The following is a 24,627-nucleotide window of genomic DNA, read 5'->3' on the forward strand; positions in this document are numbered from 1 at the left end:
GACTGATAAGGGTTATTTTCCCCTTTATATAAATATCCTCTCAATCTGCAACCTCACAGGGATGGAACTATGGAGCCTTAGCATCCATCACCTTCCACAAGGTTTTTAATTACTGGCTGCCTTTTAGTCAGTGACATGACAGCACCTTGGAGGCGTGGGGTTCCATACATGACTCAACTCCTCAAAACCTGAGTGTTTCCATCTGAAAATTGTAATGGTCAGAGGCACCTAGCTACAGTGGGGGAGACATTAAACGGACACAGAGGTCAGAGCCACCTAGCTGCAGTGGGGAAGACATTAAATGACACACACAGAAGAAGACAGCACTAGAAGTACTTAGTCAATGACTGTATTGTAGTTAGTGTCCAGTGTCACTCTATTAGCAGAGGATCAGAGTTCCTCAAGACTCAAGAGCCATAAACTGCATATTTCTAACAGGACAGGTGTTGTTTATGTCTCCCCTAAGCCTTCTGTTACAACGGTTAGTGGAATAGCCTGGCCAAAAAAGGCAACTCTGACAGTTGACCTGTCTCTCTGAAACAGGCCTTGCCTTCTGGTTGAAATTCCTGTTCAGAGCTACATTGAGAAGGTCAGTAGCGTATTTGGAAGAGCTGTAGGGCTCCTGGCCTTTGCTGTGCTGGATGTCGTCGAGGCTGAAGTTGGACCTCTTTGCATTGCGAGAGGATGTCCAGATGAGCTGAGAGGGTCTGTCCGTGTGGCAGAGGAGTGGTTCCAGTTCCCGGATCTGAGTGAAGAAGACACAGTGTAAGTGGTGTCACTATCTACCAGGGCTATACACTGACAATTTCTGTACATGTATATTCAAATTCAACAAGTAAATGGATATGGAAGTAAGAAAGAGGAAGAAGCTGAAAGGATTATAGGCAGCAATGGATTAGGGTTACAGACATCAGTATTTCCTCATGTTACATTGGTTACATATATGTATAGATGTGTATAAACCCATGAGTTAGTATGTGTATAAACCCATGAGTTAGTATGTGTATTTTATCTCCTTGGTTTATTAGCTGAGAAGGCCTAGAGCTATTAATGTCTACATAACAAGAACCCATATCTTCATTTCTAGAAACAGTTTATCTTGGTTTACATCTTAAAGTGAAAAAAGAAAATCAAGAAAAAAAGCTGTACGGATAATAATAAGTACTTCTAACTACCATTCTATGCCATATATAATAAGTAGTATATGTTACAGAAACTAAAGAGAGAAATATCACTTTTAAATGAAAAACCTTAATGTATAAAATACATAACCAAGATTCTGCATGAATACAAAAACAAATTAAATTTAAAAAATGGAAGAGAAAAATTTTTCTAAGAGAAAAATTTCCAAAAAATTTTTGTAGACAGTTCATCCTTAAGAAGTTGAAGTTCAACCTCCTCAGTGTGGGTTACATAGAGCAAGTGCCTTCTGAATACTACCATGTGGAGAAGACAACATGACTTCACAGGGAAGAAGCCCAGCAAGCCACCTCAAGGCAAGTAACCGAGGTCAATGTGGAAAGGTCATAAACTCTGTTGTCATCACCATTCCAAACCAGGCTCTCACTGTGCATCTCAGTGAGCTTGGAGCTCATGCAGCACCAGCTGGCTGTGGATTCTCAATCCTCCTGCCTCCCTCTCCCAAGTGCAGGGATGATAGGAGCATGATAAATGTGCCTTGCCTAGGAATACACACTCTTGACATGAGGGGATAAGAAAGGCACTCTGTATCTTACAGTCTTTGCGAAAACATTCTACAATCTGACCATGAGACAAACATCAGAAAAATTAACTGACACTACCACAATGAAGAACCTATGTAGGCCCTGGACAGAATCCCACAGCTGATGATGAGACCTAATAAAACTGGCATAGCCTTTACTTAATAATATATCGGTACCGTATCATTTATTTTGTCAAGTGCACCATACTGACATAAAATGCAAATTTCTTGTGGAAATAAGAAACTGAGTATAGGATGTACAGGAACTCTCTGTACTATCATTGCAAAAGTTTTGTAAATATACAACTATTGTGAAACATTAGCTCATTAAAGAAAAATCTACCAACAAAGCCTCCGGACGCATCCCATGCTGCAGTGGGCAAATAAGCCAAACACCGTCAGGAAAAACCATACGTATGTGAGTCAGCTACCTACACCTAAACACACATACTTCACGGAACCTGGAGCTCACAGAAAGAATTCCCACTCTTTAGACCAACTGTTACTGCCTGATCCTTATTCTTCTATGCTAACCAAACTAGGAACGGATCTGTTTGTTCATTTACACATGAACCATAAATTCAAAATTTGTGTTTCATGAAATGTGGTCAGATTCCTAAACCTCACTCAAGTAGAAGGCATTGCAATCACGGCCTTGGCATCATTTTATCTGGCACGTGGGTTCAGAATCCCCTAATGACATGTCTGCTACATAGAGACATGCTGAGACGCCTCTGATAATTCCCCCACGACCACAGCTCTCGGTAGCTTTCCTAACAAGTTAACTTTGAAAACAGAAGAGTCATCAAAACAAGACCATCAATGCTACTAAGGAATTAGTTCTCTATCTCTACCACTTTATTACAGCCCAGGATGGCCTCAAGCTTGCAGCAATCGCCCTATCTCAGCCTGTGTGTTAGAATTCAGGTGTGAGCCAAGACTACTCAATTGCTGTTTTATTTAATAATTCAAGAAGATGGCGAGGAAATGGGAGAAGATTTTAAGGAGATCAAGGAAACATTAGACGATGGATCTCTGTAAAGTTAGTTAAGAAAAGACCACATAAGAACTTAATCCTATTCTAACATTGTATCTTAGTAGGTCTTTGTCATTAAAAATGTGATACTCCATATCAAAAACCAAACCATATTAAAAGCATATTCTATTCATTCCTAACATCCTGATAACCCAGTTCATCAATGACAACCAGTGTTCTCTGTTTCATTCTAAGCCATGTTAACAAAAAAAAATATATATATATATATATAAAACCATTTCTTTTGTTTATAGAAATGACAGTACACTATTCATATTACACTTTTCTATGTCTTAAGAAAATGCCTGAGGCCATCGTAAAAACATAAAATATTTATCTCATTTGTTGTAATGACTGGTAACATTCCAGTGTTCCACATTCCAACTTCTAATAAACACAGGCTAGGCCTTGGCGAGGGCTGACTAAGAGAAAACGGAGATCAGAGAAGAGGGGTGAGGAATACTAGATAGAGGTTCTATGCAGGCGAACTTTGCATCAGAAGTTCTCCCGGCATCAATGAGCTATAATGCCAGCACGGCTGGCCAGACTCTCGATATTGACGCATAAGAGTGAGTCAGAGGCAACGTCACGGAACACATTAGATATGCTGCATGTCGGAATCTTCCACCTGCGCCTAGAATTATACATCCAAGTATGGACGCCTAAGAAGAAACCAAGATAATAAACAGTCAACTCTGGATGAGAGTTTAACGACAGCATGGTTCCTGTCCCAGGCTATGTGATGCTGAGCCCAGTTTGTAGATCTATTTAGAGCAGAACTAATGTGTTTTTTCTGCTGGTATGTGTGTTGATTCAAAAGGAACTGTGTATCCAATAATCTACTTCCTCACTTCTCTATGTAAGCAACATTTTCAGAGGCCAGTGATGAGACCTAAATACTCAAAGGTTTAATGTCAACCATAAGCTAACAAGCTTCACAGTAATGTGTCCGCCCGCTCTCAGAATCACAGTAAGTATGGAATGAGTAGGATGCAAGCCTTTTTACCAGGATAAAGTGGCCAAAGAGATTGGTTTCAAACACCTCCTGCAAGCCATCAGCAGTGACCTTGTCGTCCTGGGTCAACAGGCCTTCCGCTGTGGAGAACATATGAATCATATTTCTGAAAGAGCAGAAGACAGCATCATGACTCTTTAAAGCTCCTTTAACTGAAAACACCAGAAGTGTTCCATGCACGCATGTGCACACACACCCTTATATGATTCTATAATGATAACATACCAACTTCTTGGACATTTGGGAGTATTGCGTGAAATACTAACCGCTTCTTTCCCGCTAGTATACAGTGGACTGAACGTGCTTTTCTGTTCCCACTACCCAATCAGGTTATAGGTAAACTGTTCACAGGCAGTCACAGCTATGCCATGAGAAACAGCCTTCACCGAGTGTGTTTAATTACCGAGAGGAAAAAGAAAAAAAAAAAGTTAAGCAGGTTGTCTTTTTCACTAGGAATTCTAAGAACATCAAACAAATTAACGGAGTGTCTTGCTGTGACATCCATTTAATAGTGGGATTGGTACATGTTTTATTCATGGAAAAAAAATACAGAGAAAGTGAGCAGGTCACCTGCATGAAAAATCTCTATGAGTAAATGCACTGGGCTGCAAACATGACATATTTCTGACCCGGCTTAGTGGTTAGAGAGCTTTGAAAGCCACTATCCTCCTGTGTATTTAGAATCTCTCGGGCACACATTAATTCTCTGCATTCCCTCAACTTACTGGTCAGAGTACCTGACACACAGCTAGGAATCCTGCGATGCAGCCTGCTGGGGCTGGAGGATCTCTGAGAATACTGCCCAACCTAAAAAGGTTCCGCCAGAGGCACATTCAGCCATGTCAAAAGCTGGCGACAGGGGCCATCTGACGAGATGGAATGTTCCAGAGACTTAGAACATTGTGAAAACCATGACAACATGCAGTATTCCCACAGAGATGAGTCTTGACTTGCCTACTGTGGTGCCAGCTATGCATCTTCATCCGTCTCAGCATCCCCCAACTCAACATTCACGTGAAAGGCAAAACCACTGCCAGCAAAATGAACACCCTCCTTGCACTCAGCTCATCTAGAACAGTGGTTCTCCCCCTACCTACTGCTGTGATACTTTAGCACAGTTCCTCATGTTGTGCTGACCCCCAATCGTAAGAATTGTTTCACTGCTATTTTATAACTGTAGCCTTGCTACTGTTATGAATTGTAACGATATGCAGGATATCTGACATGCGACCCTGTGGAAAGGTCATTCACGCCCACAGGAGTCACGACCCACAGGTTGGGAACCACTGAGCTAGAACATGAAAGTTACCTTGAAAAGATGCCAAGGAAAAATGCTTTGATATTTAGCTGGGGATTAGGCATGATACCAGCATTCAGATATAAATAGTCTAATCTTTGAAACCTGCAAGAAAAACACCAAAATGACACTGTAAGGAAAGAGGAGGCACAACCGCAGTCCATCTCTAGAACACAGAAGGTCCAAGGACAGAAAAACCCTTTCCAAACCAATTAAGATGGCCACAAAAGCTACGTGACATCAGAATTGCAATAATTCTTTCTCAACAGTTTCTTTAGTCACAGTGAACACTGAGTTTCTTTGCTCGGGGTAGTTTCAATGGGCTGAGAAGTTAAAGCTAAAGAAGTTAAAGAAAATCCAACGGCAGCCCACCAAGCAGGCAACGGAGCACTCTCCATCAAACCTGTCCTTCTCTTCTGTTTTACAAAGTCACTGCCCTTTTTTTTACCAGTTCATATCCTACCCAGTTGGCAAGTTAAATTTATATAATATATAGCAGGTCGGACTTGACCTATCAGTGCTGGAATCTGGATAGCCAGGTATCTACCCAAACAGAAGACCCAAGTGGAAAGCACTCTGTTCATGCCGGGGCCTACACCCCATAAACTAAAGACCACTCTCATCCCCTGAAGCTGTAAATGCCCTATGGGGGTTAGGTGTTCTCAGTGGGCTCACTCCAGAATACATGTCATGGAGTCACTGAGACATGCAAACTTGAGTGAGCTTTTTCAGCTTTGAAACTTCAAAAGCCTTACCCACTGGAAGTAGGATCAAAGCATGCAGGGCCTGCTCCCATGATGCTCAGAGTATCTCCCAGAATCCTAGGCACCACACTGTGTCTTCTATGTAACCCAGGACAGAACAACAGCTAATAAAACTGGACCTTGAAATATTTACTTGGTTGACAATATGGATTATGCACCAGCATTTCTTGATCATGCTACAGAACAACCATATGGTTCAAATTATTAAAATGACTTTTTTAAGTAATGACACTGTTGCTGCTATAACCTCCATTTGCCATGTAAGTGAAGCCAGTGGGACCTCAGGTTAATTATTCCATTATCTAATTTATAAACTTTATTTTGCTAGGCATGAAGAAGCGACGTTCAGTAAATGCGGAAATTAAGCTCTGGCTTCTGTCAAACAGCATAATTGGTGTATTCAAAGATAAAAGGATTGCCACAGTGTCTCTATCTGGATAAAACAACATCATTACTTCTGATATAACAGAGCAGAGCAGATGGAAAGACCTGGGGTCAGACACAGCGATGTTTTTGCCAGTTTGGACAGGGTACCTCCAAGCTCTCTGGAGTTACACATCATTCAGTACAGATTCCTTCAGTATAACTCACTTTATACTAGACCCATTCCCTTCCCACATGTCCCTGAACTTTCTCATTTGCTTACATGCTATGCTGCCCTACCACATGAGAAAGCGCTCTGTCAAAAAGAGACGTACCTTTGCTTGACTTCCCTTGCACCCCGGACCACAGACAGCAGGCTGCAGACGTCCATCTGCACAAGGCTGACTTCGGCCGCAGGGTGAGAGGCCAGCAGGGCCTCTCTCGCAGCTGCTGCTTTGCTCAAGTTCCTACACGCCAGACACAGGTGAAGCCCATCGTCTTCTGCCAGCAGCCGATTGCAAAGGGCTAGCCCAATGCCACTGAGGAGACAATCGCACGGGGCATGAGTTCACTGAAACGGTGCTAACCTCGGGCATTTCTCTCCGGTTCAGAAACTTGATCGGCATCAACACGAGCTCCAGTGAGAAGCCCAGGCGGACAGAACATAGCCAAACGTTATGCGAAGGGATAGCCCCTGCTAAGCCATGTGATTAGGCGCACATCCAGCTGCCCCCCTCTAAAATGGTTCAATGACACAGGAAGTAGGGTTTGGGGTACCTGTCAGGGTGTGATTTAACACATCCCCCAGCAAATGCTGGGGATCCTATCAGCTGTTTAGTATATCCCCACTTTCTTGTGCTACCTAGGTCCCACAAAGGCAAGGGTTTTATCACCTCTTGGTATTTTTGTTACTAGGAAGACTGTAAATCCCAATCAGTGAACGGGTGAGGTTTTGGTTTGGGGCACATTTGTGTGTTTTCAGGAGAACGGTGGGAGGTTAAATCTCTGTCAACTACTAAATCACAGAATACCCAACAGAAACAAATAGTCCTCAGTGCAAGTAGACAGAAGCTAGGAATGCCAATCAAATGGGGGCAAGTGTAGCTCCCAGAGGCTGGCACACGAGGTCAGACAAAGTGCAATATGAGAGTGTCCAGCAGATGGGGCCAGTTGCCGGCAGCAATGAAATACGTTCTGGTGCAGAGGGGCAGCAAACAGAACCCCAAAGTGAGTCTGAAAGCCACATAACCTGGTGGTCCTGCCAGCAACAATATATATGAGCCTATTCACCCTTTCTTCAAAATATCAGATTGTGTGTGTGTGTGTGTAGTTGCACACCCAATATATATCAAAATTACACAAAATGAGTCCTGACTTCTATGTGCACAAAAACCAGTTGCCCTGAAGGAGATGGCATGCTAACAAAAAGCCCGGGAGAGACCCTTCCTACACCGGCTTAGTTAATATGGGTGTGGTTAGATCACAGGCTTAAGTGCCATTTAACCAACCTTGTTATCAATTCCTCAAAAATATCAATGTAACGAGCTGGGGAGAGGTTGGTTGGTTCCACCCTCCACACGTTCTTCGTGGACGAATGAGAAGTCCAGTAGGCAATAAAGGAGACCAAGGGTCAAATGAGCAAGCCTGGAGTAACTATGAACCGTGACTGCACTGGGGCAAGCCGTAACAGCAAGAGACCGATGGGTCTCTACGTTCCTGGGGAAGAGTATGCGGAGTGTGCTAAGGGAATAAAGCCTCCCATTGTCCTAAAGTTCCTGGATGCTGACATTCAAATTCCCGGAGTGTGAGACACAGCGCGTGTTTAGGGCTAACGTGAACCGTGGGCACCTACAGTAATCACTTTCGGAGACCAAGCCACTGGTGGGGAACGGGTGTTGGGGGGAGTGGCGGGGTCTGAGTGGAAATTCCAGGGCCCTTGACAGCATGGGCTCTGCATCATTGCCCGGCTGGTCAATCACTGGCGCTCGACTTTTCCTTTCCACGGCCATGTTTAATTCAAAGCGCCAGTTACCGAGCACCCCGTGAGGCGGGCATGATCGCACCCTTTGGGAAGCCCAGGGAAGGGCAGAGCAGGGTCTCAGTGGAGTCCCCACCGAAATCAGTCCAGGGTCACCGACCTGCGCTTCCCCGCACCCCGGAACGTAGCCTCCGGGGTTCCGTAGGAGGCCTCACCTGCTCGCCCCGGTGACCAAAACCACCTTCCGCATCTTCCACGCCGCCCAGCAGAGTTAACCCAGAGCTGCGCGGGGTCCAGCTCTCAGCCGGTACCACGGTCCGCGCCCCAGCACAGCCGGGCCAATCAAGGCTCTGCCAGGCCCCACCTCTCCTGCATCATCGGGCCCTAGACCTGCCAATCGCAGCGCGGCCTCTTCCCTCCGCCTCCGGGCCGGATGGGGTGAGGTAGGGCGAGGGGCGGGGCCACGTGACTCAAGGGTCCTGGCCAATCCACGCAGTCCCCGCCCCCAGCGTGCAGAAGCCGGCTGGCTGGCTGGAGGTGTGGCTGCGGGGCGAGGGGTTCGTTCCGGGAGAGGCGAGTGCGCGGGCGGAGCTGGAGAGGGCGGGCGAGGCGCAGAAACCGAAGTCCGGGTTGCTTTCTTAGGAATCGCGGAAAAATTGGCAATTTCCAAGCTCTGAATGTGGAACGAAAACCAGAGTCTCCTAACTCTAAAGGAATGTGTGCTGTCATCTCCTTCAGTGCCTGTTGGGCTGCTGGGGCCTTTTTTTTTTTTTTTTTTTTTTTTTTTTGGCGCCCAGCCTCGCAGAGGAGTACTTTGGGGTTGCGGCTAAGTAATGGAGGAGGGAAGGGCAAATGCATACAAATTATCACCTCCACTTTTTTATTAAATTCAGATAATATGAAATTACCCTGTGCAGCTCTTGTAATTCCTACTCCAGCTTTCGCTCTTTATAGATGGTGAACACTGAGTGAAAGTATGAGTACTCACGCATACTATGACTGAACAAACTTCATCCTGTTTCAAAGCTGTAATTACTGTGAATAGCAATGATCCTAAAGGACTGAGATCTTTTCCGGGTTTTGATCTAGAGGTTTTTGATCGACGATGCCAACCAACTGCTGAAACTTAAGAGGTTGATCATTTCAGATGTTCTTCAAAGATGGTAACTTAACAATATTTCTAAAAGCCTTGGAGAAAATTTCTCACTCGTCTTGAGATTCTATACCCAAATGATCCTTTTTTTTTTTTTTTTTAAACTCTGGAGATCAGAGGAGACATGTAAGAGAACAGAGAAAACTATGTGGCTCTCCCAAAGAAATCTCACGTTTTTAAAGAAATCGGAGAGCTTAGAGTCTAGGGTGGGGCGGGTGTATTCACACCACACCCTATAGGGTAGCTACGCAAGTGGAAGTGGCCCAGCACGAAACTGTAAACTTAATTAACATGTTTCCAGGTGTGTTTTGAGATTTTTTTTTTTCTAAAGCTCTATTGTGTGGTTATCAGTGTGAACTCGGTCCAGGAAGACATCAAAGGTTGGATATGTCAGGGAGGGATTTCACCTCACCACAATCCCAGAAGAGAATCGGTGGAGGACCAGCCTGGAACACTTCAGAGGAAGTCCCTCCACTATCACTTCCATCCTAGGGTCTTCCTCCTTTTGTTCTGCTGAAGGTGACCTTCAAGGGATGGACTGGAATGTTAGACTAGAATGTTTGTTTTTTTTTTTAAATTGTCATAGGGAGGTCACAACTAAAACATTTGAAATATATTTTAATGTATAGGTAAGTGGTTGTTCTGTTGTTTTGTTTTCAATCACTGCAAAGCTACTCATCTTGGGTTTGTATGGTTCAGGTGCTTTTTCTGTCGGACACCAGCACAGCGTGGCACACAGTGAGTCAGCCTCACTGACAAGTCTTGGCATGTGAGTTGAATAGTAGGTGTATCAACTCTATCATTTTTATGCTCCATGTGCTAAATGTGTCTCTTCCCTACGCTCTGACACTGATCTCTGGTTCCTTTTATGGTAGCGTAGGTCAGGATGAGAGATGTATCTTTTGCTCCTGTAACAAAGCTCTTATTCTTGGTTCTCATAAACCAGAACTGACTGCCTCTAATTTGCAAACAGGACTGTGGAACAACTGTCAGTTGGGGCTGTGTGGCTTCTCCTGTTCATGTTCTTCACCCCTCTTCCCTTGAAATAATGCCTAAAACTAACTTGGGATTTTACCCAGTTCATTGATGGTAAAAGGTCATGTGTTACCCTGTGCAGGATCCAAGGACTATGGAAGAGAATGATTTACAGATATGTGGGTCACTTCTTTTTCATATAGGAAATAAATATAAAACTATAAATGGAAAGTAGTTTTCTTGTTCTCTGCTACTTAACCAAACCCCTGCAAATTGCTAATGAAAAACTGAGTAGACATAATTTCCACCCTCACTAACAACCTACATATTGAGATTTATGAATAACGTGGGGGGGTGCAGGTTATCGCTCATATTTTCCCTTAAGCCTTGGCAATAGGTGTTGACAGCAGAATTACTCTCTGAACATCTCCAATGCCCTTGTTTCCACCACTCAGGCAGAGGAGTTCCTGGCCTTGGTTCCTGAAATCCTGGACATTGCAGAGAAAGAATGATCATAAATACTCCATTTATTCTTTGAGAATTTATACCCGTTCTCTTATCTCCTATGACTTGCTGAAAGAAGTATGTTCATATTACTCAGAAATCTGTTCTGCAGGTTAAAATAAAATGTTTTTGGGATCACTCCTCCCTAATCTCTATTGTGAAGTTTGAATCTGGATTCCAATTGAATATAGTTTTGTTGATTTATACTTGTGTGATCAGCTGCCTGGGACAGACAGTGTTTGGATTTAGCAAAGGTTTCTGTTCAAAATAAACTTTACAGCAATAACAATAAAAGTTCCCAAAATAACTCTGGAAACTCTGGACTCAGAACTGGCCCAGTCATGTGAAGATTAGTTTCGACTGTGCCTGGAAATGTCAGAGACATAGCCATGTTAGTTAGCTGTCAACTAAGATCTATCCCAAGCCTTTTTATGTGACCTTTTGCCAGGTAGCCTGAATAGGCATGTCCATACTGTGTGCACCTGCAGCTCTTTCCCTGTCTCTGCAAAGGTATAGGGAGGAATGATAACCAGCACTGTTCCTGCTAAGACAGAAAGAAGCCTCCATCTGTAGCATGGCTCTTTAATTACTGATTAAATTATTTACAATTCATCATCCAACAGAGTTACAGAGAATAAATAAAGGAGAGAAAACATACAATTGGCATCACGTTCCATTCCTTTTCCTAATACAGAGGATTTTTATGGACTTCATTTTAGAATGACTATGATAGGTTTACGCTGAAATTAAATCATTTGCTTTTTAGCCCCTGACAAGACACATTTCCACCATGGCCTGTGGAGTTAAGCCAGATGTTGCCTCATCATAGAAGAGTCCACCATATTGCTGCAGAAGGTCAGTCCTCAGAGACAGGACGTGGGCAAGAAGAGGTGAATCCGTGAATAGCAAAGAGCCATTCCGGTGAATAGTGTAGATTACAAACCCCTGGTGTGTGTGCAGGAATGCTCTCAACTTTCTCCGTTACCCAAGCTTTAAAAAAAAAACAAAAAAACAAAAACACCCTTTGCACTGAAAGCAGTTGTCTGGCCTTTGCTTTGGCAAATGATTTCTTGACATACAATTGCGATTGCAGATCAGCCTTGAAACAGATCTGTTCTCCTGTGAGACCAGTAAAGTCACTGGCAAGGTGTCTCGAGTAGAAACGAAATAGCTTGTTTCAAAAGAGCTGGATTTGGGGCCAGAGTCTTCTCTCTGCCTTTGACCTAGAGCCCTGTGAGAACTACCTTGCATGGCTGCCTGAACCAGTTTCATATTACAAAGGATTCAAGGGGATACATTGCCTGAAGGACCCTTTTTTCCCTTTCTTTCATAATTGAAACTAAGCCCTCTATGTTATGAAGTATTTCTCCCAAAATTTAACATTTGTGATACATAACAATTTTTCCACACTTTATTCATCAAAGACATAAAATTCACAAACTATTCCCTTGTGTGATAGGAACTTCATAAGCCACAGACAATTATATTCAAAATGTCTAACAGAAAACCCAACCTTTCACCACAAAGCTATTGTGTTTACGTTTAATTTAGCAGCTGATGTTGCAATTAAGGACAAACAGCTAAGCTAAAGAAGCTTATCTCCTACTCTGAAGACAGTGTATAATCTCACCTTGTATTTGTGTTACATTCTATCCACAAACTACCCCTGCTTTCATTAAGCACCACTTTGTTCTTGACCAAAGTATTGGTTTACCCTAAAGCTCTCTTGTCACTAACAAAAGTCCTGCTCTTCTGTTTAGAGTTTCCTTCTGCCTAAATGCCTTTTATGTTGTTACTCTTCTTAAGTTGTTCTTAGGCTGTTTGGAGTCCAAACAGAGGAAGTCATTATTAAGCTTGCCTGGTGTGTAATTCTGTGGACATTGGAGTTCCGGCAATGATGAGCATTACTTAAGAAAGTGGATTCAGCAAATAGGTAGGATATTGTTCACTCATAGATGAGCTTGTCCATTTGCTGTTTTCTCTAGTTTGTAGAATAATATCCAGATAGAGTCTTTCATGATGTATGCCACCAAGGTCAGGTTACAGACCAACAAAGGCTAGTAATATCCAGTGAGCAAGTGAGTACAAGGTAGGAAAACTGGTGAAACCCAAGACAAGCCTAGAGTTTAGTTTTGAAAAGGGCTCAAAGTAGACCATGGTTTCAATGGATGAAAATAGACTGAAATATTATTGCTGAGAAGGAACTAAATCAGGATTGTACTGATTCTTTTGTACGTCATTTCAATTCTCAGATAATTGCAAAATAAAATGTTTCTTAAAAGTATTGGTCACCTACACAGTCACTCCTCAGTCTTTTCCTGCCAGCCTATTGAGCTCATTAGAGAAGAGGGTTAAAACTGCTCAAAATCAAATTCTTAGTAACTACCCAGTTTCTTTCCTTCTTAATTCAGGATTCCAGATAATTCACCAAATGCTAATGACATTCATCTGTTTCTAGAATATGAAACCTCAGTTCAAAAAGATTTCCCGGAGTATACCAGAATCTGTATCTTGCCAAAACATTAGGGGGAATCTGTATCTTGCCAAAACATTAGGGGTGTACCCCACACAGTACCTAAGGAGATAGGGTTCAAAAACAACAACAAAAAACAAAAACAAAAAGAAAAGAGGACTGTGATAGCAAATGCCAGGCCCATGAATTCAACTTAGGATCAAAGTCGCAATGGTCAATGTATTGTAGTTATCTTTATTTAGTACTTTTGGATAAAAAGTTTTCTAGTGAATGTCTTCAGAACATCTTCCCCTGGTTCCTTCATCCTGACACACACACCCTTCTCTTCTTTCCTTAAAATGCACAGCCCAGCCCTTCACCAGGGTTTTCTTGTGGGATGCTGGGTGGCGCTAAACAAACAGGTTTCCAGTATGGCACTCCCTCTGTCTGTTAAACATCACAAAAGACTGAGTCTTGACTGATTTACACCTACTGTTTTCATGTTCCCGTGGCCATCCTGGACCCAGCAATGATGAGCATTATTGAAAGGAGATGATTCGTTAATGAGCGAAAGCTCCCCATTCCTAGATCTCCACTCCCGAAAAGCACATGGAACACCGATCCCAGTGCACAGACCGCATTGGCTTGTTACCAGCACTAAATGTGGTCTAGAACACACAGGGGAGCAAAGTGCCTCCCGTCCCCACGTCCCCTGAGATGGAAATGTCACTCCCTTACGGCTCTGATGGTTACCTGTTTCTATATCCACAAAGACCATCCCTTTCCTTAACTCTGCAAAAATCCCTTCCATTTCCTACAGTGTACCTAACGTCATTTTAATAAACATAGGCTCTCCCATCCAGCATTTCTTCTTTTACTTACCCTGCATTCTTTTCAAAGCCACTTTTTCTAGCCGTTCTCAGATCTCTTTTCATATATCAGAGTTGCTTTCATGCCCTCCAGACAGCCTGCCTTGCCTAGCCCTGTATCTTCCCATATCTTCTCCTTGCCTCTCTTTATGGCGCCTTCTTTCTCATTTTCTCCTCATCCTCTCCATCTGGTCACACACACAGACACACACATTTGTGTAACCACTGTTGAAAATACTTCTTACACACTTGCGTACAGCCCTCTTTTGTTCTACAGTCTTGAGCACTCACAGGTGATCTTTCCACAACTCCAACGATGCATTATGCCCTCAGGGCACTTCTTTCCATTCCAGGTCACTACATATGTGATGTAGTTACATATTTGTCTGGTCAACAGGTCAAGATCTGAACATAGATACTGAGGCTATAGATCAATGACAGAGCCCCTGCCTAGCATGTATGAGCTCTGGGTGTGATCCCAGTACTAAAAAAATAATGGACCTGACTACCAATACAGGTATTGATAAAGGTATAAATTGAGATTTGACAGTCTAAAGGACATCTTGACATAAGTGTTTCACATATATCATCATGAATAACTTGGGAAAATAACAATAACCCCTAGTTTCTCGTCTGTTTCTGCTTTCTTTTTCCAAAGCCAACCTTCATCCCTCTAATTTAGATTTGAGCTACCTGCTATGTCTACATAGTAAGCCCCTATCATCTACTATGTTTATACCATATTGCTAAACTCTACAAGTGTAAATAGAAACTAAACCTGTGTCTGTAATATAAAAGTTTCAGTGCCAGAAGGTAGAGCCTCCTTCATACCAAAAACAAATATTAAAAGTGCCTGTACATGATGATACATATTTGATAGCCATCTGGAACAAATTACTTCTATAATGCAAAGTCCTGAAATTTTCATTTTTAAACATGATTTTTAAATGGCAGGTAAAGGAATAGAATCCTAAAGTATATAGTCAGGAGTTGTGAAAGAAATATGTCCGGACCTAGAAATACAAAATGAGATAATGTGTAGAAATACCTGGTCACTTGAAAAAAGATACAAGGCAGGTGTGGTTCTTACTGAAATGTCTGTGAGGATCTCTATTACTGGCCACAATTTTCCAAGCAGTAACTGAATCTACATCAACCACAAATCTAGTCCTTCAGCAAGCACAAAACATAGCAGAACACCGGATTTCTAGACCATCTAATTCAAATTTCTTAATAGACAGGCAAGGAAACAAATTCAGAGAGACAACAAGACTTGGGAAGATAGCAAGCTTGCCTTGGAGCAGAAAGAGGGCCAGAGTTCCAAACCCAGTGCTCTCCTCCATCTCCAATCAATGCCCAAGTTAGTCTGGGGAAAGACTAAGGCTGAGAATGATAGAAAAGCCATGGGAAAGGGGAATTTTCGAGGACTGAATGGGATCTACAAAATTAATTTTAAGACTTAGAGTTACAGCTATGCTGTATCCTGGAACCATGCTGAGTCTCAACCAAGGAACATTCAAGAGACCATGGAGCAAGCTGGCTGGGTAGACAACAGAAGCAGAGCACGGCTATTTTTCTTTCAGCCAAGGGAAGCTTATTTGGTAACCTTTTCTTGGTTTTCCTCTATAGGACTCTAAGTTTGGTTTTCCTAGATTCCTGCTGAATCTGAGAATCTGTGGAGGATAAGAATTTAAGATCCTCTCGAAGGTGACACTTGCTTGATTGTCCACCAGTTTTCATGAATCCTGAAGCCAGAAACTCAGGCTTTGCCTCCATCCACACTCTCATTGGCAAAAGCACACTCAGTGACACAGAATAGCTGTTCCTTCATTATCACATACAGACATATATATCCAGGGGTCAAGAACCTCTTCCTTGCATAATTTTTCAGCTAGTATCTGAAACTTTTCAGAGAGACTCCTCACCTCTGGGGAAGCCCATTTACATCCCTATCTTCTGATTCCATATTTTCCCAAGTAAGTCTTCCTCTAACTTCTTTCAGTGGTCTAGGCCAACCTTTTGGGAACACTCAGGACAGGCCTACTGTTTGTTGGACATGGAATTGGATATTTATGCCTCAGATATTCAGACCCTAGCCTACAGGTCCCACTGAGGCAGCACATATTGGAAGAAATAGAAGTGGGTAAGATGAACCAAAGGAGCAAACCATTAAAATATAAAAACACCAGGCTTTACTGATTAAAGTCAAGTTGTCAGCAAAACACACAGGTGAAAGTGATTAAGCAAGACAGAGAAGACCCTCACACGTGAACAACAAAGAGTATACTTGCTACTCATCCTCCATGGATCTCCTTTCCTATGACTTCTATCTACTGAGGACCCTGTTCAACCTTTCCTTCCTGTGTCCAACTACACTCCTACAAGCCTTACAACAGATACTTTTGCCTACCCATATGCCCTGTTTCATAGCTATGCCCTGATCTCGGGCCAGCGATGAAGAAAACATTCATTCCAAGAAACAAGGCAGAGCTTTTTAAGAACATGTCACTCACTTTAACAGGAGAGAGAGGGAGCGAGAGCTGAGAGCGGGACACATCCAAGTCGGAAAAACCATCCATTAGCTGTGGAATACCAAGTCCCACAATTCTTCACCACTACCAAGTGTTTCCCTTAAGCCTAATCTCTAATCTCATGTTTCCCAAGACATTCATATTCTTCAAGTTTTTCTTTCTTAAGGTATTTTACAGAAAGTGACATGGAAAAAAACTATTGCAGGACACATAAACATAAGCATAACCTTTATAAATTATCTGAATTTCTAGTCTTCATTATCTAACACTTTGGTATATCAAGTAATATTTCTTTTACTAAATTTTATCTGCTCTATATTTTTTTTCTCTTTTTTAGTTATTTCACGTAAAAAAAAGTATATATGAGTCAGTGGTAGAGAGTAGGGAAGTGTAGTGGAAGAGGCAAGAGACAGTAAGAAGGCAGAGTGAGTAATTCTCTGTCTCTCAGGTCCATTAAATGTCCAGATGGAGTGGCATGGACGTGGGTGAGCGGGTCTTGTGGGGAGGACCTGGGCCACAGGAGCATGGGCGGCATCACTCATCCCCTTGCTGAAGAAGCAGAAGGTATATTTCTTGGAATGATGGTCTGTGCTTGGTTTCTCTTCTCCAGCAACTGAGCATCAGCTTATACACAGAGTCGGGGCAAATGGCTGGCTGAGGGAGATAAATCTTTGGGAAAAAAAATTTCAAAGAGAGAAAATATGGATTAGGAGGAGCAAGGAGAATGGGTTGTATCATAGCTTGGTTAACGCCCTCACGACTTTATCGAACTCAGCAACCACAAACAGTGTGGTGTGTCTGTTCTTCTGACTCACAGAGTTCTAGCTCATCAGCCCTCTTTCTCATTACCTTTGTCTATTCTGGTTCCCTCAAGCATTATCTCACCATAGGCCATTCTGTGGACCCTATCTTCATGCTGATGATTAAACCAATGCAAAACGAATTCAGATTTGCAGTTTTTTGAGGGTGAATCTTGGCTGAGTCCATCTGACAGAAATAAAGTACATTTGTAGCTTCAGCTCCATAAAGAACTTGACTTTTTATTGCAACTTTTAGGGGACTATTTCAGCCAGATGCAGAAAATAGGATGCAGGCTGTACCCTTGCGATGCCTGGCATTGCTCTCTGTGTTCTCCCTCCTCCCTATTGGTCTCATTTAGATGAGATTAGATTGCACTAGCAGGTGCGTTCACTCTATGCCATCCCAGCCTAAGCTGCTACTCTGAAGTTGCCAATTACCAACTCTCCGAGCGAGATGCTGCTCTGCCAACTCCGAGTCCATCTTCTGCCTTCTATATCTTACTGCTATCATCTCCTTACCCATAATTTAAATACCCTGCTATACTGGCAGATTACTAAACCACACTTAAATTTTCCATGATCCCTGGACCATCAAACACCATTGCCCTTGCTGAACCTAATAGCTCTACCTGGTTAATCATTAACTACTTCCCATGGCCCTGCCTTACATCATGTAACACCAGCCGGTATCATGTATCATTAGAGCTAGGCTTTACCTAGAGTATACCAATAACATAGGCCCATCAACTCCTAATTCACAGTTAAAAAAAAATGCCAATGGCAAAATCTTTGATTTCTGTTGAAATATCAAATTAAATATAACAAAATTTAAGTCAAAATGTTAAAAACCATAGTTTTTAAAATACCAAGCACTATAAAATACCAAGCCCTGGAAAGGAACCATTGCCAGTAAGCGTAACGAGCAGCTCTCGTATATTAACCATAAAATTTAAAGCTCTTTCTGAGGCTCCCACTAGAGAACGCTAGAAAAATTATTACAGTTACTTGGAATGCCAGGTGTGGTAGTGGCAGGCCTGTAATCCTACTACTCAGGAGGCTCGACAGGAAGATCTGAGTTCAAGGCCATGGTGGGAATGTAGCAAGACTCAGTCTCAAAAGTAACAACAACAAAACCCATCCTAAGCCAACACATATCAAAAATTACAACAGTAAATAACTGAAATTATTAAGGCCCCCTTTCAAAATGTTACAGCCTTGACAAATTAAAGTTATGTTCCATAATACTTCATATGATATTTACCATTTTGCTGTCTCTCATAAGACCAAAGTAAAATTTAGAACTATTTCATTTTAGTTACTTAGTTCTACTTATTCTGTAAGAGCATTCAAATGCTATCTGGAATTTCTTCATATCTTGTGACTATAAATTGAAAGCAAAAAAGCCCAATAAATTTTTAATATTTGCAATTTTTGCTATCGACATCTAAGGATTTTAAATAGAAGGAAATTGTTCATGCTATGAACCCTAAGGATGCAATTTCTTCTAGGTTTTAGATTAGCAACATTGTCTTTCTTCTTCCTTGTATCTCCTGTGTCCAATAGCTTAGATCAACTATTGGAAAACGAGTTCATCTAACTACACATTTTTGTAGTCCAGGTGATCACAAAAGCCATCTCGTTGCTGACAGAAACAGTACTCTCCATATATGTTCATGTCAAACTCTGAAACATGAATACTGGAATCTTAATTATAAAAACAATAGCAATTAATTTTACCAAATTTATAGTTAGTTATTTACATTTGACATGCCAAATTTAGTAATTTTTTTTTCACAAAATTTACAGTTACAACAGAGAAGTCCTCAGTACATGATGATAATATTTGGCTTTGGCCTGGATTCAGTCAAATACTTGACTGTAGTGCTTGATCCTGAGTAGATTCGATTCATTGCTAGTACCTTGTGTGGGTAAAAATAGTGGGCCTTTTCACGTAGACTGTCCAAAACTAAACAAGAAAAGGCAAGTGCTAAAGATTATTAGAAATGGAAGTTTCTGTAATTATCAGATGATTTAAAAAGACGTGTTCTTGTGAAACTGAATAACAGAATTGAAATAACATTTGACTATTTAGTGACCATTTTTAATATCATGAACCCTAATGTAAAGCAAACAGTATCCAAGAAAGGTCTTGGATGCCTTCCTCTTGTGGTATGTGTGGTGGTCTAATTTTGCTTTTGTTTAAATACTGACTCTGCAGGATTTCTGTTGATAAATAATAATTTGAAAAAAAACTGAGCCTTGTAATAACCCCACTTTTGCCTATGATTCTAGCATACACTCAAATTAAAATCATTATTTTAATGAGTAGGATCTATTTTCTAATTGAACACACAATTTTTTTTTATTTTTAATAACAAAGTTTATTTTTTTTTCAATGCAGTTTATTCAGGAACCTTGAACAATCATCTGACCCTGGGGAAAGCCAGCCCACAGCTTAAATAGCCTCTGGGTAGCCAACCTCAGCATGCCATGTGGGCAATGCAGATAGGTCCACATACATGGAAGCAAGCCAGATCCTTGGCCTTAGCCAAATGTGGAGTTGTTCGTGACAGAGAGCACTCACCATCGGGAAGGTGGAAGGCGGAAACCAGCTCCATCTTTAAGGCGCGGCATTAAAACACACAATTCTTAATTGACCATATGTCCTCTAAAGGGTGGTTTGAGTACACTAATCTTGGAAGGGAAATTTTTTCTTCTTGGTCCATTGCATATTTCATAAAGACAAGAGCAAATCTTTGCTTTATCACAATATGAGAGCAGTTATCTCCTGTGCTGGATGGTTTTAGGTCAGTTTGACACATGCTAAAGTCATCTGAGAAATCGCAATTAAGAAACCTAGGGGAACCTCAGTTAAGAAAATGCCTCCATAAAATCTGGATGTAGGCACGCCTATAGGGCATTCTCTTAATTAGTGATTGACTGGGGAGGGTGTTGTGAGTGGAGCCATCCGTGGGCAGATAGCCCTGGATGCTGTAAGAAAGCAGGCTGAGCAAGCTATGTTGGTCTCTGTGTCGATGCGGGAGTATAAGCCAAATAAACGCTTTCCTCCCCAACTTGCTTTTGGTCATGATGTTTTATCCCAGCAATAGAAACTGTCACTAAGACACCCCCTAACCAGGATAGATAATTTAGAATCCCCGCTACTACATTATTTAAAGAACACTGAGATAAAAATCAAATTGCAGGTCTGTTCTCATTTTCAGCATGCACAGTGTAACTGTCCCTGTCTCTTCCTTGTCATTTGCTTGTGTAAGTCCAGGTAAAGCCAGAGAGGACCCACTTTTTATCTCACGCAAAGCCGGTCTTTCGCTGTCATCACCTGCCTGTTGGAGGTGCTGTAATGGAAGTGTGCTACAGACAGACCACTTGGGGGACTGCAATGCTCTAGTTACTGACAAGATTTAACTCCTAAGTCTCACAGGAGCATTGAAAACATGGCCAGTGAGAGAAAAGAAAACTGGATATCTTGGGGAATCAGCATGCCTTGTGAGCTTGAGGCCTCAGCTGTCCTTAACTCCCAAAGACTTAGTAAATTGGCCAAAAGGTCCCTTCCCAGAGAAGGACCAGGCTGTACTAGTCAATTTGTGAATGTCCAAGTCCAAAAGCATTGTTCACCAGCTCAAAGCAACACCATATCTTATTCTAAAGGGTTTTTTTTTATACAAATTCTATTAAGTCCCCACACTCCTTTTTTTTTTTAACCACAAAACAGACTTGCCAGAGAATCTAGATTCCAGACATAGATTGAACACATAGATTGAACATAAGAAACAGAATTTTGTTTCCATCCTTGAGTGGGGGCCTTCCTACATAGTCAGGACCTTCCTTTCTCCCTCCCTTGAGAGCGCTCAAGTCCACATCCCCAACAGTTCATACCTGTCTCCCTTGGTCTCGGAAGAACTCTCCAGTATTCTCGATAACCTGCTCATCGGACAGCTGGGAATAGGGCTGCTCCTGGCAAAAGGTGAAAGTCTCCCACAGAGTCACCCCGAAGGCCCATACATCACTTGCTGTGGTGAATTTGCCCTGTTGAAGGAAAAAGAAGAAAAATATCAGCTCAAGCCAGGCACACACACACACACACACACACACACACAACAGCAGCAGCAGCAGCAGCATATTCCATGCTTATTGCCTGGGATCGGTCTTTCTTCCCCTACCAAGGGCGAGGCATATTGAAAACCTGGCAAGATGGAGGAACCAGAAGTAGCAACATGAATGTACTGGAAGCAAGACCATTCTCCCATCCCTGGACCTCAGCTTAGTTTTACTTCTTAGTTTTACTTCTCTTGGAGTCTATCCAAGAGCTGAAAGATTCAGTTCATAAGCCACTGGACTGAGCATTAGAACTGACACCTGTAGGTTCTCTCGACTCTCAGTACACCTGTAGAATATTGACCGCCTTGGAGAGTCACCTGGGGAATGTCTAAATTAGCATGAGAAATCGATTGTTTTGATACTAGGAATAAAGGAAGTGCTTTAAGTGCCCAGAGTTAGGCCCAGTGGATCCAAAACTCTCACTTCCCTATCTAGGTGTAGCCACAGTCTTGAAGATAACGTGGTCAAATGACAACAGTGAAATCAGGTGTGATCAACACTCATTAAATACACATTTCCTGCTCAATCCCCATCCTGAAAGGAAAAGAAGATGGACATCAGAAGAAGAAGAAAACAGGAAACAACCTAGGAACCTGCCACACAGGGCCTCTGAAGGGCTCTGCCCTACAGACTATCAAAGCAGATGTTGAGACTTATGGCCAACCGTTGGGCAGAGTGCATGGAATCTTATGTAAGAAGTGGGAAAAATAGTAAGAGCTGGAGAGGACAGGAACTCCACAAGGAGAGCAACAGAACCAGAAAATTTGAACACAGGGGTCTTTCCAGAGACTCATACTCCAACCAAGGACCATGCATGGAGATAACCTAGAACCCCTGCACAGATTAGCCCATGGCAGTTCAGTGTCCAAGTGGGTTCCATAGTAATGGGAAGAGGGACTGCCTCTGACATAATCTTATTGGCCTGCTCTTTTTTTTTTTTTTTTTTATTGGCCTGCTCTTTGATCACCTCCTCCTGAGGGGAGAGCAGCCTTACCAGGCCACAGAAGATGACAATGCAGCCGCTCCTGACATGATCTGATAGACTAAGATGAGAAGGAAGAAAAGGAGGACCTCCCCTTGGGGAGGACTTGGGGAGAGGCAGGCGTGAAGAAGGGGGAGGGAAGGTGGGATTAGGAGGGGAAGGAGGGGAGAGGTGGGTTTATGGGGGATACAAAGTGAATAAAGTGTAATTAATAAAAAAAATAAAAATTATTTAAAAAATACACATTTTTCTTAAATAAAGATGGTGACACAGACATGTAGAGGGTATTGATTTTTAGGTCAGAAAAATAAAAGGAGTGATTCACTAAATTACTCCAGTCAATAAGTCCATTAACAATGCAACAACTAGAGGAGGAAACAGTCCTCTGAATGTAATCCAATATGTCATTTTTAAATAACACACAGCACCTTTATATTTAAAAAATGGTTATGTTAGAAACTGGTAAAAAAAAAAATGAAGGCTTACATATAGAGATGAAATGGCATTAGGTTGTTATAAAATGGCATATATCACAGCATCATTCTTTTTGTTTCTTTCTTTTTTGTTTGAAATAGGATCTCACTAGCCAAGGCATGCATATGTCTAACTAATGGCAATCCTCCTGTTTCAGCATGCTGAATATCAGGACAACAGACAGATTGAGAGCATTTATCCTTTTTCCAGAGGACCTGAGGTCAGTTCCCTGTAATCACCTGTAACTCCAGCTCCGAGGGATCCTATACCTTTTTCTGGCCTCTGCACCCCCCATTCTTTCATGCACATTCCTACCCACCAACACACACATGCACACACAATTGTATAAATAAAAATAAAAAAAATTCAAAGACATCTGCACATAGAAATACATGCAAGAAATCTCAAAGGCAGTATTCCAAAGCATTACCTACACTTATCTTGATGAGGAAAAGATAATATGCATTTTTGAATTTCAAAATTAATTTATGAATCCTATATAAATATCAGGTAGAAATAAGCAGATGAACTAGAAATAAATCAACTCCAACTGGGCTCAGGATTGTCTCTGACTACATGGAAGACAATCTAAGCAGCACTGTAGAAAGTCGAAGTTTATAGTTCATTCATCCCCTTAATGAGCTGAGTGGCTGTCAAATGAGCACTGAAGTAGCTCACATGTGGATGGCCAGAAAGATCGAGCTCCAAGAGAGACACCTGAAGTCATTCATTCATGATGCTGAACACCAAGAATTAGATAAAAATCATGAAATGAAGAATGATGCATTCAACAAGAAAATGATAAAAATCACCAAAACAATAATACACAGACCATTCTAACTAACTAATAAGAAACATGGTCATGAATTTAATATAGAAAGAATATATTGCAATGTAAGTTTTTAACAGATAAGGATTTTAATGCCTGGAAATAAGACCATTCAATAGGTAAAAAAAAAAAAAAAAATAGAAGGGAAAAGATACTAAATTCCTTATACTTCTAAAACTTTTCCCTAAAGTTTCTATAGCAGAGTGTTACTTTTTTCCAACAGACATAGACAAGTCAATGATGATGATGATGATGATGATGACAACGATGATGATGATGAGGATGATGAAATACAGTATCTAGAGAAGATCCTCTCAAATCAGGGAAAATATTGAAATCGCCAGAGCTTGCCTCCTGCTCCCTCCAGTTTGTCCTGGCCTCCCCCTGGAGCAGCAGGTCACAGAGGTAGAAACTCACCAGCAAGATGCTCTCCCAGGACATCCAGCGGATGGGCAGAACTGCCCGGCCCTGGATCCTGTAGTAGTCCCCACTGTACAGGTTTCTGCTCATTCCAAAATCAGCTATCTTGATGGTGTAATTCTTGCCCACTAAGCAGTTTCGTGTGGCCAGATCTCGGTGGACAAAGTTAAGAGACGAAAGGTACTTCATACCAGAGGCAATCTGGGTAGCCATGAACTTCAGGTTGGCGTAACTGGGGACACACAGAAGAAAAGAGCAAGTAGCTGTGGAGGGGGCCTATTCTAACCAACAGACCAGGCCTAAACCATCTATATCCTGGTCCCATTCTTAAAGAATCTGTTTG

General features: G+C 42.0%; 2 protein-coding genes across 13 annotated transcripts in view; both read right to left on the reverse strand.

Annotated features, from left to right (window-relative positions):
- Hsd17b7 (hydroxysteroid 17-beta dehydrogenase 7) overlaps window positions 1-8,570 on the reverse strand; it is a 33,947-nt gene extending 25,377 nt beyond the window's left edge. For 2 of the 10 annotated variants that reach the window (XR_009584633.1, XM_060364637.1), the window contains exons 1-5: window positions 8,392-8,560; window positions 6,534-6,737; window positions 5,084-5,176; window positions 3,766-3,880; window positions 551-745 (exon numbers count right to left, since the gene is read on the reverse strand). Coding sequence is in view for 9 of the 10 variants with exons in the window: in XM_060364637.1 (XP_060220620.1) it covers window positions 551-745; window positions 3,766-3,880; window positions 5,084-5,176; window positions 6,534-6,737; window positions 8,392-8,426 (642 nt within the window). In the remaining variant the exon portion in view is untranslated. Of the gene's footprint in view, window positions 1-550; window positions 746-3,765; window positions 3,881-5,083; window positions 5,177-6,533; window positions 6,738-8,391 lie in introns of those variants that run through there. The other 8 variants (XM_060364636.1, XM_060364638.1, XM_060364639.1 and 5 more) reach the window with 8 other exon arrangements.
- A 2,804-nt stretch (window positions 8,571-11,374) lies between these two features.
- The window catches only part of Ddr2 (discoidin domain receptor tyrosine kinase 2), a 131,124-nt gene continuing 117,871 nt past the window's right edge, over window positions 11,375-24,627 (reverse strand). For all 3 annotated transcript variants that reach the window (XM_021640615.2, XM_021640616.2, XM_021640617.2), the window contains 3 exons: window positions 24,282-24,516; window positions 21,358-21,507; window positions 11,375-17,329 (listed from right to left, as the gene is read on the reverse strand). In XM_021640615.2, coding sequence (XP_021496290.1) covers window positions 17,195-17,329; window positions 21,358-21,507; window positions 24,282-24,516 — 520 coding nt within the window. In that variant the 3' untranslated portion in view covers window positions 11,375-17,194. The remainder of the gene's footprint in view (window positions 17,330-21,357; window positions 21,508-24,281; window positions 24,517-24,627) is intronic.

This window comes from Meriones unguiculatus, chromosome 11 (genome assembly GCF_030254825.1).
Source record: "Meriones unguiculatus strain TT.TT164.6M chromosome 11, Bangor_MerUng_6.1, whole genome shotgun sequence".
NCBI classification, from domain to species: Eukaryota; Metazoa; Chordata; class Mammalia; order Rodentia; family Muridae; genus Meriones; species Meriones unguiculatus.